Raw genomic sequence first — 15,678 nt, forward strand, 5'->3', positions numbered from 1 at the left:
TCTTCCTGATAATATCTATATCTAATTTATTTTTTCTTAATTAATCTATTTGTCTTGCCTGTTTAAGTAAACATGTTTGTCACGCGGAATTGTATGCTCCACTTTGAATTGTTTAAATAATAAACTAATTCATGTTAAATTTTTATTGCCTTCAACACATCTCTCTCTCTCTCCCCCTCACGCACATGTGCACACTCAAATACAAACACACACACACCCCTGTTAGATTACCACACCAAATTCTTGCAAAAATAACGCAAATTCTAATAAATTATAATCAATTTTTATCCTATTAATCGATGGAATAATCGGTAGAATACTCGATTACAAAAAGATTCCATAGCTGCAGCCCTAGTGCACACCATCACACACACTATCTATTTTAACTGTTTTTTAAAATCTAAGAGTAAAGGCAAGTTTGTGTTAATGAAAACATACTGTAGGCCACTAATTATTCATAAAACAGTTCATTTACAAATAAAAAGTGTGATGAAAATCACAAAAAGACAGTATGTCCGAATGTTTGTGTGTCCTGTCCTTCAGAAAAAAGGTGTTTCTTAGCAAGAAGCCATTTTACGTTGTTTCATTTTTCTGCCAGCTCTCTGCTAGTAGCTCTGTAAATGGCTTTGAATGTGTTTCTTTGTGAACAAAGGTAACAGGATTCCCTCTGCTGTCTAAATACAGCTTGTTGAATTTGGATTAAAAAAAGCTAACATTCCAATATGTTGTCATGGTTTCCTCCTCAGTGACAAAATGTTTCCTGCTCTGGGATTTGGAGCTCAACTCCCACCAGACTGGAAGGTATGTGTGTGTGTGTGTGTGTGTGTGTGTGTGTGTTTGTTTGTCAGTGTTGTTATTGTTATTTGCGTGTGTGTGTGTGTGTGTGTGTGTGTGTGTGTGTGTGTGTGTGTGTGTGTTTGTGTGTGTGTGTGTGTGTGTGCTAGACCCAGATATACAGGTATGTGGGATAAATGTATGTGATGTGTGTATGTGTTTGTCAGTGTTGTTATTGTTATTTGCGTGTGTGTGTGTGTGTGTGTGTGTGTGTGTGTGTGTGAGTGACCGAAAGCGAAATGGAGGTTGTCATATGCACTCTTACAGTTAGAGCAAGTCTACATCATAAATGCATTTTACACACAAACACACACACACACACACAGATAAAACTGGAAACATTATACGTGCATATTCACATGATTACGCAACTGTCAACCCATCTGTGTTGCCATGGCACTGAGCTGATGAAAAGGACAAAGGAGAGAGAGTGGTGGGAGGGAGGGAGAAAGTGTGGGAGAAATGGACAGTATTTCTCAACAATATTCTACAGTGTAGTGAAGGAAGAGTATCAAGTTTATTGTCTGTGTTTCTTGTGTCCGCAGGTGTCACACGAATTCGCCATCAACTTTAACCCCACCAACCCCTTCTGTTCAGGTGAGTCACTGTGTAAAAGTCTAAGACACCATCCATGACCTCGCTGCTACCTTTGAACATATTAATGACATTTTTACATCATGTTACAATTTTTATTATTATGAACAGACTGATCTGACCAGTATTTGTGAGGCAAAGACAAATATTTTTGTCCAAAAATCTAATAACGATCTCCTAAATTTTCAATTAAACGTATGACCAAAAAACTAGTTGTGAGCGGAACCTTTTACAGTCTAAACAAGCTGTATGTTGTGATGTACATATATTTGGAACATAGTGTATATGTAGTGGTCTTACTGATCTTAAAGGAGCTGTACTCAACATTCAGAACATTAATATAGTAGCAAACAATTTACGTATAACACTGTATTATAATAATAAATAATAATGTAATGGCCTCAGAGAATGAAGTCACTCTCCCTCTGTGTGTGGTGTAGTCTGAGTTTTCTAGTCCGCTCAGCTCATAGAACCATTTGGGCTCTATCTTCCACCTGGGGCCTGTTTCACAAAGCAGGTTCAAAAAACTCTGAGTCTAACCCGGAACTCTGAGTTGATCTACTCTGAGATAGGAAACTCTGAGTTTTCGGTTCCAGAACAGCAGATTTGCGTTAGGTTGATCAACTCAGAGTAGTTTGACCTGGAGTTAAGCGCGTGCACCACAAGTAAAAAAAGACAGCATCAATGGAGCCCTGATTCGACGAGTCACCATGGCAACGGGGAAGCGAAGGGCTACGCTACAACTGGAATTGGAAATATTAATGCGCTCATACGGAGAGTTTGAGCAGGTTTACACCGCTGCAGCAGCAAAAGAGAGGGAGACGGTGCTGGAGGACATTGCGGCTCGGGTCAGTGCGTAAGTTTAAATGTAGTCCAGTTGCAATCACAGTAATATCACAGGGGGAACTGCTTGAGTGGGAGCCTATTCATTTATTTCATTTAAGTGCAACCCCGCGGGGGAGAAGCGCAGCTTAAGATGAAACATAAAAACATTTTTCAAACAGGTAAAACCTCAGCACAGTCTCATGGTGACGCCTCATTTTGAGCACGTTTTACATGGTAAAGTAAATATTACCGTAAGTGGCTGTTTTTTATACAACATATCAATGTTGTATAAAAAACTCCCATTTGCAAAAAAAAACGCAGCGCAACACACAATATCTGCTGTGATATGAAAGCATGTCTGGTTGTTAATGTTGGAAATGTAAGGAGGGATGAGATGGACTGTGACATGAAACGGTGTTGTGCGTATTCAGCCCCCTCGCATTATGGGCGATATTCTGGATCAGAAGGCTATACAGTATAGGAGTAGTTTATATACCGGTAACCAAACTAAAAGCACACACTTTTGAACCTATGAATTGCAAGAAAAGCTGGAATTATATTTAGAAACGCTGAGTCAAATACATTCAACTTGCTCAAAAGATCCATTTCATTCATTTTGTAATTATGGCTGCAGCATATTAAGGACGTCTATGCGCGGTCTGATAATCATCTCCCGACGAATATTTAATTCTCTTTGCGAAATGCGTCACCTTCATTCACGGGATCGTTATCAAAATGACACGCCATGGTAGTGTAAATATTCACCACCTAATATAACTTCTAATGTAGGCCTACTGAATGACTTTTATACGTTGTATACAAAAACTCCCGTTTGCAAAAAAACGCAGCGCAACACAGAATATCTGCTGTGACATGAAACGGTACCGCTCAAACAGAGAATTGCCTGGAAATGCAAGAACATCTATAATCAATAGTCTGATAATCATCTCCCGACGAATATATAATTATCTGCGCAGTAATGCTGCAGCTTCATCCACGGGATTGTTATCAGAAGGACACGCCATGGTAGTGAAATAGTCGCCACCTAATATAACTTCTAATGACTGATGTTTGCAGTGATTTTCTGAAAAAACAGACGGAACTATAGCAGAACTATACTTCGCCAAAACTCGCCCGCTGACTGAATGAATGAGGAAATGAAACACCGTGTGTGGCTGAAAGAGGGCGGAGACAGAGAGAAACTCAAGGTTTTCTGAGAAAAACCTGGTCCCGACCAGGTTAGTTTCAGAGAGCATGTTACCATGGTAACTGACCGAGAGTTTAAGTTACCTCCCTTTGTGAAACAGGCTAGAGTTACCCCTCTGTCTCTGGTTTGAGTTACCTCCCTTTGTGAAACGGAAAACTCAGAGTTTCCCTCATTTCAGGGTTAACATACTCAGAGTTTTCACTAAACCTGGGGCCTGTTTCACAAAGCAGGTTTAGTGAAAACTCTGAGTATGTTAACCCTGAAATGAGGGAAACTCTGAGTTTTCCGTTTCACAAAGGGAGGTAACTCAAACCAGAGACAGAGGGGTAACTCTAGCCTGTTTCACAAAGAGAGGTAACTTAACCTCTCGGTCAGTTACCATGGTAACATGCTCTCTGAAACTAACCTGGTCGGGACCAGGTTTTTCTCAGAAAACCTTGAGTTTCTCTCTGTCTCCGCCCTCTTTCAGCCACACACGGTGTTTCATTTCCTCATTCATTCAGTCAGCGGGCGAGTTTTGGCGAAGTATAGTTCTGCTATAGTTCCGTCTGTTTTTTCAGAAAATCACTGCAAACATCAGTCATTAGAAGTTATATTAGGTGGCGACTATTTCACTACCATGGCGTGTCCTTCTGATAACAATCCCGTGGATGAAGCTGCAGCATTACTGCGCAGAGAATTATATATTCGTCGGGAGATGATAATCAAACTATTGATTATAGATGTGCTTGCATTTCAAGGCAATTCTCTGTTTGAGCGGTACCGTTTCATATCACAGCAGATATTCTGTGTTGCGCTGCGTTTTTTTGCAAACGGGAGTTTTTGTATACAACGTATAAAAATCATTCAGTAGGCCTACATTAGAAGTTATATTAGGTGGTGAATATTTACACTACCATGGCGTGTCATATTGATAACGATCCCGTGAATGAAGGTGACGCATTTCGCAAAGAGAATTAAATATTGGTCGGGAGATGATTATCAGACCGCGCATTGACGTCCTTAATATACTGCAGACATAATTACAAAATGAATGAAATGGATCTTTTGAGCAAGTTGAATGTATTTGACTCAGCGTTTCTAAATATAATTCCAGCTTTTCTTGCAATTCATAGGTTCAAAAGTGTGTGCTTTTAGTTGGGTTACCGGTATATAAACTACTCCTATACAGCCTTCTGATCCAGAATATCACCTATAATGCGAGGGGGCTGAATACGGCACAACACCGTTTCATGTCACAGTCCATCTCATCCCTCCTTACATTTCCAACATTAACAACCAGTCATGCTCTCATATCACAGCAGATATTGTGTGTTGCGCTGCGTTTTTTTTGCAAATGGGAGTTTTTTATACAACATTGATATGTTGTATAAAAAACAGCCACTTACGGTAATATTTACTTTACGATATAAAACATGCACAAAATGAGGCGTCACCATGAGACTGTGCAGAGGTTTTACCTGTTTGAAAAATGTTTTTATTTTTCATCTTAAGCTGCGCTTCTCCCCCGTGGGAATGCACTTAAATTAAATAAACTAATAGGCTCCCACTCATGCAGTTCCCCCTGTGATATTACTGCGATTGCAACAGAACTACATTTAAACTTATGCACTGACCCGAGCAGCAATGTCCTCCCGCACCGTCTCCCTCTCTTTTGCTGCTGCAGCGGTGTAAACCTGCTCAAACTCTCCGTATGAGCGCATTAATGTTTCCATTTCCAGTTGTAGCGTAGCCCTTCGCTTCCCCGTTGCCATGGTGACTCGTCGAATCAGTGCTCCATTGATGCTGTCTTTTTTTACTTGTGGTGCACGCGCTTAACTCCAGGTCAAACTACTCTGAGTTGATCAACCTAACGCAAATCTGCTGTTCTGGAACCGAAAACTCAGAGTTTCCTATCTCAGAGTAGATCAACTCAGAGTTCCGGGTTAGACTCAGAGTTTTTTGAACCTGCTTTGTGAAACAGGCCCCTGCTTTGTGAAACAGGCCCCAGGCCAAGGCAGCGCACAATGCAACACAACTACATTGCTGGTTTGAGACTGATGCAGTTTTAACTTTCACACTCAGGGGTGCGATCAGATGTCAGGATGGGGGGGACACAAAAGTGATTTTCTTTTTTTTTTTTGCCCATATGACAATCCAAACTTCATAGAGGCGCATGTTATTCAAAAAGTACTGCACTACTTACCTTTATGTTTATTGGTCCTCAACAGCCAAAAGTTTATCACTGCTTACTTAACTGTTATATTAGTAAATTATCATTTTAAGGGGCCATGTAATGTCTACTCACACCCCCGTTCTTCTCACTATCTTCCTTTTCTCCCAGTGTAGGGGACTACTTTATGCATGATTAACTGATGTGGATGAATATGAAAATATGAAGCCCTCTTTTTAAAGCCTGCTGTTAATCAACATCTGTGTAAGAAACTCCCCGTCCATTTCATTTTAATAATTTCTTTTTAGATGTGAATCTAAAGTGTGAAGAATGTCACGTCTGAAAAGACATTTGTTCGATTTTGAATTAATTAGGATGTTTTTATTGGAGGGGACAATTCATGTTTTCAGCGCGCAACTATGTGTTGTAGGTCACAAATGTACTTGTGCCCATCTGTGCTCCCGTGGGTGTGTTGATATTAAAATTAGCTGTGGTCAGATGCATTGTTGGCGCATCTATTTAGCTATCTTGAGGCAGCAGAAAGTGATGGCGCCCTTTACCAACAAAAACCTGGCCTAAGGTCAAAGGTGCAGTATTTTCCTGCTTACTCCATATATAGTCATAGTAAGATTTGTCACGGACTGCAGTTATATCTACGACTCTGTGGTTAATCAACCCTGCGAGTCATGAAAAATAACGTTGTGATTAATAGTTGATGGGTAAAATTAACATTTAAATATAAATGTATAAAAAACATTAATGAAAAATAACTCCCACTCCACTGTGCACATTTGCATATACGAAACAGCAACTTTCCTCTGTCAAGTTTAAAACTGCAGTTTTTAGTTATGCTGATTAAATGTCCCACGATATTTGCTGCAGTGACTTTATGGCGCACATGGAGATGTTTACAATTACTGACAGCGGCCTCCGATCATTAAATGAATCCCTACAGAAAACACTCATACATCAATACATACTTTAAAAAGCAACACCCTAGAGAGCGAGTAGAAATAATCCATTCAGGTTAGTGGCAGATGGATTATCTTGATTATAAGAGTATTAAGTGGAATCGGATAACATCAGAGCGCGTCATTGTTTTCCACACATTCACACATACTGTAGCAGCACTCCTTCTCCTCCTCAGTTACACAGGTAATGGGTGTAATTGCTAATATGCAGTCAAATGGAATTGTTGATGGGACAGAGAATTGGGAGATGGTGGAGGTTCTGCTGCTTCGAGCGCGAGCAGATCTGTTTCCTCAGCAGACAACTGCTCACGTCCCTAATACCCCGAACCCGCTGTTTAAATAGCAACATACCCGCTGCAGGCACACCTAGCTTTTTGAGGGTATGGGAGATGACACTCTGATTGGTTTCATTCATATTACACCCAGAACACACCCATGATTGATGAAGCGTCTTATTACAACCATTTTGCTTTGTTTACTTTGCGCCAAGAATATGCGTCGTCGCAAAAGTGGAGCAGGACACACCCTAAACACGACAGTTTCAGTGGAACCACGTAGAAGGTGTCCCATAACACTTTTAAACAGATACTCTGCAACCAATCAGAATTGAGTATTCCCCCAGGCATTGTATAAACATGCAGTTACCAAAAGGTAATATTGTCCAATATATCTGTCCTATATAAACTTGGGCTGGGGCAGTAAAGTCTATTGCAATATTGTACGTGATACAGACAAACTTTATTTCCTTAACCATTAACAAGAACCCTCTGAACCTTTGTCTGCCCTCGATGCCTCACAAACATACTGAATTGTTTTCTGTTTACAGCTCTATTCCATTTATAATAGCATCAGCTGAAAACACTTTTGCTTATCCATACTTTGTTGGCGTCTTTATGTCCTGGACCCACATTTTACGCCAGCAAGCTGCATTAAGTGATAAAAGTTACTAAGCTCTTTCTTTTCTTATGAAGATGTCAAATGTAATAACGTGTAAACATCGGATGTGTCTGCATTTGTTAGGCCCATATTAAAATGAGACTACACTAGTGATGCAGCTACAGAAAGGTTGGCACCACTGCTTGAGAGACTGAAACACATTTAAATTTCTATTAAAAGGAGAGTAAATTTAGCAACTGTTTCTGCTGTTATTGGAAACTTTTGTGGTGTATTGGACTCTGACGTGAAAGCACTTATGACTCTGCAGGTACTGTCCTCAACGAGCAGCAGGTGCTGTTGTGGGCCCTTCCCCCATCCCAAAGCACTCACAAGCGGACAGCAGTGTTGATTTTCTCACTAGATTAAGTGACTTTTCAGACCTTCTTGTCAAGTTTATTTATAAAAAGTAACTAGCAACAAAGTAGCCACTTAGTAAGACCATTACGGGAAAAGGAAGAAATACAGTATATGGTAATCCATTCCAATACATCCCCATGTCATCTTCCACGGCAGCTGAGGCCCGTCAAACCCCCTTTCTCCTCTTATGCGGCAGCACCGCACAGGTACTTAGTAGGGGTGGGGGCAAGGCTGGGACTAACAAAAATATAGGTTTAGCTGTTTCTTTTTTGCTGTTTTTTTTATCCACTCTTGGACCTGGCTTCAGAAAATATTTTTTTTAAGGCTGCCATAACCCCCCATCTGTGTAGATGATTGGCCAAAGCACAACACAACACTTGTGGTTACAGCAATAGTTGTCTTCGGCCCCTGAGTTTTTTAACAAACATTTGTTGATATTGCCCACCTTTCTACTTGCAATTTAAGTTATAACCAGAACACTCTCACTATGAGGTTGGCATGTGGTTTTGAATGAATTGTCAATTCGCAACTAACGACTATTTTCATTGTTGGTGAATCTGTCGATCATTTTCTCGATGAATAAATTTGTTTGTTTTATGCAAAAAACGATTTTTGAAAATTAATAAAAAATTAAAAACTAGAAGAGCAGTGTTGTAAAAGTGATGAGTCCCTTTAGAATAACCATTATAAACATTTTCAGGTATAACCAATCACCTTCCAGATTAGACAACAAGTTAATTTTCCTCCACCTGAAATCAACTGTTGTGCTTTTGATTTGACTTCAGAATAAAATCACCTGTTCCTTGAGGATTCCACTCCTAGTAGTGCATGGTAACACAGAGAATTCACCATGGTTGGAAAGATGCTTTCAAAAGAGTTGTAGATGGGCACAGGTTAGGAGAAGTTTATAAAAAGATTACAGAGGCTTTAACTTTCCCTCTGAGTACCGTTCAGAGTATTGTCCAGAAGTGGAAGGCATATGGCTCCACCGAGACCTGGCCTAGACCGGGCCGTCCCTCCAAACTGGAGGACCGAGCCTGGAAAAGACTGATCGGGAAAGCTACCAAGAGGCCCATGGTGACCTTGAAGGAGTTACAAGTCTTAATGGCAGAGGTTGGTCGATCTGTGCATGTGACAACAATTTCACAAGTTCTACATGTTTGGTTTGGTGGAGAGAAAGAAGCCTCTTCTGAAAAAATGTCACACTTAGTCTCATAAAAAAACATACTGAATATTCTGATCCCATGTGGCAAAAGATTATATGGTCAGATGAGACCAAAACTAAAATTTCTGGGCTGAACTCTAAGCTCTATGTTTGGCAGAAACCACAAAACAGCACACCACCTAAAACACCCCATCCCTACAGGGAAGCCTGGTGGTGGCAGCATCATTATGTTGTGGGCTTGTTTCACTTCAGCAGTGACTGGGCACTTGGTCAGGACTGAAGGGAACATGGATGCTATCCACCCAAATTCTTGAAGAAACCCTGCAGCCCTTTGTCAGACACTTGAAAATGGGCAGGTGGTTCACCTTCAGCATGACAACCACCCAAAACACACCTCCATAAAAACAACACAGTGGCTAAAGGACAGGAAGGTGAATGTCCTAGAGTGGCCCAGTCAGAGCCCTGACCTGAATCCTACAGAACATCTGTGGATGGACTTGAAGAGTGCAGTCCATCAGCGCTCACCACAGAATCTGACTGAACTGGAACAGTTCTGCAGGAAGAATGGGGAAATATTTCCCAGGCTAGGTGCACAAAGCTGGTAGAGACAGATCCAGACAGACTGACGGCTGTAATTAAAGCAAAAGGTGCCTCCACAAAGGATAACATCTGGGGACTCCTCACTTTTCCAACACTGCTTTTCTAGTTTTTCATTTGTAATAAATTTTCAGAAATTTTGAATTTTTTTTTAACTGTGTACAAAATGTGTAAATCACGCTGGAAAAATATATTTTTATGTATCATCATTTCAGGCTGTAAAACATAAAAAAAGACTTTTTCAAAAGGGTATCATGACTATCTATAGGCACTGTATACACTGTGAGTAACATTTCCTGATATTTATCATTTTGATTTGTAAATCATCAGCATATTGCACCTTGTTTAAAAGTACGCCCTTTTAACATGATGCATCTGTTGACGAGGTTATGCTAAATAAGAACATTAGGTCCAGCTTTTCATCATTAGAATATGTGCCTCCAAAAAACACCTTCTTTTTAAGGTTAGCTGGTGAACTGCTCCTCTTTAATCTACGTAAGAGAACATTACAGCTCACCTTTTCTTGCAAAGGCCAATTCAGCCTCCAGTGCACTCTAAAATGAAAAGTTCTAGGCCAATTAATAAAACCTGATTTGGAGGACCGCAGTCAAAAAGTGCTGCCATAACTGATTGGTTGTTGTCATCTATTGATATACTGTATTTTGAAATATCTTGTTATGCATACCATTAGTCCATCGTATTTTACTCTACTGCTTTAGGTGTATATTTTAGGCATTAAAATATGAATGAAGAGAACCAAATTTTTGTATGAACAGAGAACAAGATCCTGGAATGTGTTTAAGTCGCAGTGTTAACTCCCCGGAAGAAGAACATGCAGGTGACTGAAAAAAGAGGCAAGCATTCAGTAAATTAACTCATTCACACATTCAGTTGTCTGGTTGTTTAAGCTGATTGGGAAATAAAATAGCACTGCTAATGAGAAACAATCATTGTCATGAGCTTGTGGTCTTCAGTTAAATATGTCTCACTTGAGTTAAGAGATAAGCAAAAGACACTTTTTCCAGACCTCACAAAACTCTCTTCCTCCTCCGCTCGCTATCTCCTTCCAGCCCTCAACACTTCTCACCCATCTTCAAAATTAAGCTTTGTTGGAATTTAAATTCCTTCTGCATTTCTCTTGGTGCAGGTGTGGAGGGTATTGCCCAGGCCTACTCTGCCTGTCTCCCTCACATTCGTTTCTATGGGCCAACAAACTTTGCCCCCATCATCAGCCATGTAGCACGTTTTGCTTCCCAGGCACTTCAACAAGAGAAAGCAGCGGTGAGTGACAACAACTTACTTATTTATCTGCCTTCACATGTTTGAATTATTCTTCAGTTGACCATGTATAATGCAGACATGAATGATGAGACACATGTTAATACTGTGCAGAGTGTAAAACATATTTGCAAATATGCATGCTGTATTCCAGTACCCACTACGTCAAGTAACCACTACAATTTCATGCCTATACATAGCCATTTATCACAATCCGTCGGAACACTCTCCTCTGTTGACACACATGACCATAATGCTGTCACATGCCCATGTTTCAGACATTGACTACAAAAAAACTATGTAGCATCTGTGATTTTGCAAGGATTTTTTAAGTAATATGCCAATTTTAAACCAGCTCTGTGTCATTGTTTTGTAGTAATCATCTGCACACTACCATGACACGGAACTGGTTAAAAATCAGTAAGCCTCCCTTTAAACAAATGTAAGAGAATAAGCCAAGTTAGCTTCTCATCCCAATCCTGCCATGTATGCGCAGGTCATGAAAGAGAGTTGCAAAACAGCAAAGCTAGATTCGGGTTAATGCTGATGTGAACTCCACTTTCCATTTTGCTATGTATGTGTGTACCTCTTTGGTTAGATCCGCCGCGTTTTGCAGTTTTCTTTATTTTAGGACAACAATTGCATATAATAATTTTCCTTTTGTCTTTTAATGGAATCGTATCATGATGAAATTATATATGGAGATATCATTTTATGTATTTTAGTCATCTAAAAGGATAATAACAAGCGCATACTAACTCAGATTTTGAGGTAATACCATTTAAAGATTGTTGTTTTGTTTTTACAATCAGCTATTTGTGCGCATGTAAAAACTGTTATGCTAATTGTGCACAAAAGTGCGGAAAGAATGAAATGAGAAAATATTCAGTACTACATGTGGTTGTTTCACATAGAATATTTATTTTTTAAATTACAAGAAAACATGTACTAATTTATATTTTTTCTGTATGGGGTCCAGATCTAAACCCCATAGAGAATATCTGGAAAATCCTTGTCAACAAAGTAAAGTCTAAGAAACCCACTCCAGTTAGTGAACTGTGGAAGAGACTGAGTCAGAATGGACGCAGATCAAACCAGAGCAGTGTGAGAAACTAGTGATGTCCTGTGGGTGCAGATGTGCTGAAGTCATTCATAGCTGTGGCCTCTACACTTCCTGTTCATTTTTGAATCCTAGAGAAGAAAACATTGTTGAAATCTTCTCTTCTGACACAATGAACACTGTTCTCTCATTTTACTCACAGTTATTTTCACATAATCAAGGTTTTTGTTGAAGTACCTTGGATATTTAAAAAAGAACACATGCTACTACAGCAGTGATATAGACACATAGGATATTCTATCAAATTCAAAAAATCTATATTTCAGAATAAATCAAGTATTTATCATTTGTTCTAATTTTGATCTCCAGTGTATGCAGATATCTGATTTTACTCTCAGTGGCACCTACGCATTTCCCTTGAGGATTCTGTCCAGTGGTATTTTTATTTTGTTCATTGATCCCTGCTCTTTTATGATAGTTTGCTGTCCAGACTCCTGTGTTTATGTGTTATGAGCATTGTGAACTAGGAACTACTGTATATTCGTATTCCTACCTCTAAGGGCGCACTCACACTGTCCATCCGTATCGTGCCCAAACAGGTTTTACGGGTAAGTCTAGTTTGTTTGACCAGTGTGAGTGCAACCGTACCGCGCCTAGCTGCAGCCCGCTTGCAGTCCATGGGCCTGTTGGGAGAGTTGGGCTTTTGTAAAGCACGTTTGCACATCTACGAGCAAGAGCGTGCGCACGTGTACAAACACGAGCACGAGGCCTACGACGGTTCTGACGTCATTTTATGTGCGCGTATTTGGACATAGAAAAAAGGACGGACCATCATAAATAAGTCATAGAGTGTGGTCTTTTCTATCTCAAGTGTCCTGAGATAACTTTTGTTATGATTTGACACTATAAATAAAATTGAATTGAATTGAATTGAACCATGCGCGGACATTTAAAACAATGGCGGCGAAAGGTTCACGTTGGTGTGATGCTGAGGAGGAGTGTTTACTGCAGATTTGGTCGGATGAAAAAAAAAACAGTCAGACAAGACACACAAAAACTCAGAGGTCTATGAAAAGATTTGTAAACAAAGCGACGCATCGCGATGACGTTAATCAATGCGTGTGACGTGTTACGGCGTTATGACGTATAGGCAGCAAGAAGCATCCGCTGAAACCCAGGCAGTGTGAGTACAAACGGGCCTGGGGTGCGGGGGTGAGAGGGAGGGGGGGACAAGTGCCCTAAAGCACAGGGCACGGTAAGGATGGACAGTGTGAGTGCGCCCTAAGGCACCACCCTCTCTTGTAGTCTTCCTGTGTCTCTGTAACCGTCCACAGTCAATCCTTCAAATTCCCACCCAGACAAAGTTTTGATCATGTTGATTATCATTATCATTCTATAGGGCAAATTACACCAAGAAAACACAAACAAGGCCTGCCACTAAATATTATTATTTACTCACCTCTAGTAGAGAGGCAGTCAGTAGTGAGTGCCTGTCAGGGCTCTGACGGCTGACTGGACATCCAAGTGTGTGCATCTGTTGTCTCCTAATCCTGTGCTGACCAGAGTGCCAGCAGGGTGACAGACTGGAGTGACAACATCTCCTCTCGCCTTCCATCTCATCTCTTTTCAGCTGAGACACCGACTCAGAATTTCACACATTTTCAGGCTAAACAGCATGATAAAAAGGCAACCTCAATTTCATTTTCTCCTTTTTTTTTGTCACTTTACCTGTAGTTTTCCTCCTCTCCAACCTCTCACATGGTTGACTCTTTTATGCTTAGCTCTACTGCTGACAAAGTCAGACGCTTTGGCAACCACTTTATCACCTTCATCTAAATTATCGGATGGATTGAAGTTTGGATGTTAACATGCTAAACTAAGAGGTACACATGTACACACTACATGTTTTGGACTGTGACTACCTGCTCAACATCAGCATTAAAAATGGCATTTACAGTAGCATGCTGTTGTTAGCATTTAGCTCAAAGCACTGTTGTACTTTAAAGGCGCGTTTCCATTAGGGTAAAATGTAGCCGCAGGAAAGTTGCAGGGCACGCCCTCTCAAAGGTTTTCTCGCCGTGTTTCCAAGGGGAATACAGGGGAATGGCGCTCCGTTGTTTCTCCAAGTGCATTACAGTGTGTGTTGAGTGTGTGTGAGTGTGTGTGTGTGTGTGTGTGTGTGTGTGTGTGTGTGTGTGTGTGTGTGTGTGTGTGTGTGTGTGTGTGTGTGTGTGTGTGTGTGTGTGTGTGTGTGTGTGTGTGTTTGTGAAATTGGGAGAGTTGAGAGAGAGCAAAGGGCCACAGGTCAGAATCCAACCCGGCACGCAAGCTCGTGCAAAGATAATTTTCTGTGCTGTGTTCTTCTACACCACTGGATAAAAGTGTGTTGTTGTGTCATCAAGTACTACCACACGTCACATCCCGCTGAGAGTTACATCCAATCAGCAACCGGGCTTCTCTCAGGGCAAACCCGTTTTAGGGTAGGGTAGGGTTTCATCCAGGTCTCTGTAATGGTAATGTGGGAATTGTGGTCAGATAAACTGTCTCCGTTGTGGAAGTCCTCAAAGAACAGAGCAACCAAAATCCTTGGAATGATGAGAAATGCGTCATTCAGCGGATTTCCACAGAGAGAAAAACCCTTAACACAGAGGCTCTACAGTCCGATTCAACATGGCAAATTTTATTCCTTTCTACCTTGACAAAGGCAGCACATACCAGATCCACTTTTTCCATTCTTACCCTTCACAATAAAAGCCCTGCACTGTGTAACTGTTTAGCTGACCTGCTAGGCCGGGCACATTACGGAATGAATGAATATTCACAGGTGAGCATTTCATAGTTTCATGTTATATATCCGTCACACACATTTATTCGTCTTGTTTGGAGATGACCTGCACTTATGAATAAAAAGATGTGCTTGACCCATGGGTTCTCCCAGTATCATGATTGTTTTTGGTTTCTTTAAATGCAAAATTAGTGCCAATTACTTATTGGTAAAATATGTGAGTGGCTTGTAGGTTTGCTTCACTCAACAACCAAAAAAACAATGACTATTTTTTGAGTGGCTGGTAAAATTTGAACATTCGCCAGCCATTTGTCGATGGACATTGAACAAAATGTATTCATCTTTATACTTCACAAATAAGATTAGTGGCACACCTGTAATGACCATCTCTCCTGTTCAGAAAGCCTTTTTTGATAGAAGAGAAAATCATAGCTCAGCTTGTTTGATCTGTGTGTAGTTTCAGTGAATTTCAGCATAATGTATTTCCATCTGGTAGGAAATTGAATCATGAGGCAGTAACACATAAAATCCAAATTGAGAACAAGCCTAGGCTTACCTAAGGCTCTGTCTCACACCAAAGAAGGCTTTCTATTTTGGAAGCAGTTGTTGGTAGGAAGTCATAGAGTATTCCTCAAGGGACAATCTCAAGAGGGGGTTATGCTTCCCGAGTGCACAAAGGTCAGGTAATGTCCGCGCGATGTAAATTTCATCATCAGAGGGTTTATGCGTAATATTGGTGCGGACATCTCTGACTCTGACTGTGCATTTACGTCTGCTACAATACTGCGCTGGACAACCAAAATGGGTGCTGTATTTGACTGCGTGGAGAGATCTGTCACTACCCGCATTTCTACGGTTCAACTTTTAAACAGCCTTAAATCAGTTTGGCCGATCAGTGGAACTGGGCTCCAATAATG

General features: G+C 40.6%; 1 protein-coding gene across 1 annotated transcript in view; it reads left to right on the forward strand.

Annotated features, from left to right (window-relative positions):
* The window catches only part of cpne2 (copine II), a gene marked incomplete at both ends in the record, with an annotated part of 73,779 nt that overhangs the window by 45,536 nt on the left and 12,565 nt on the right, over nt 1-15,678 (forward strand). Inside the window, 3 exons of the mRNA XM_083916284.1 lie at nt 747-801; nt 1,380-1,431; nt 10,786-10,919. Of these exons, the coding sequence (XP_083772410.1) occupies nt 747-801; nt 1,380-1,431; nt 10,786-10,919 (241 nt within the window). The remainder of the gene's footprint in view (nt 1-746; nt 802-1,379; nt 1,432-10,785; nt 10,920-15,678) is intronic.

The sequence above is a fragment of the Echiichthys vipera genome, assembly GCF_963691815.1.
Source record: "Echiichthys vipera genome assembly, chromosome: 7".
Taxonomy (NCBI): domain Eukaryota; kingdom Metazoa; phylum Chordata; class Actinopteri; order Perciformes; family Trachinidae; genus Echiichthys; species Echiichthys vipera.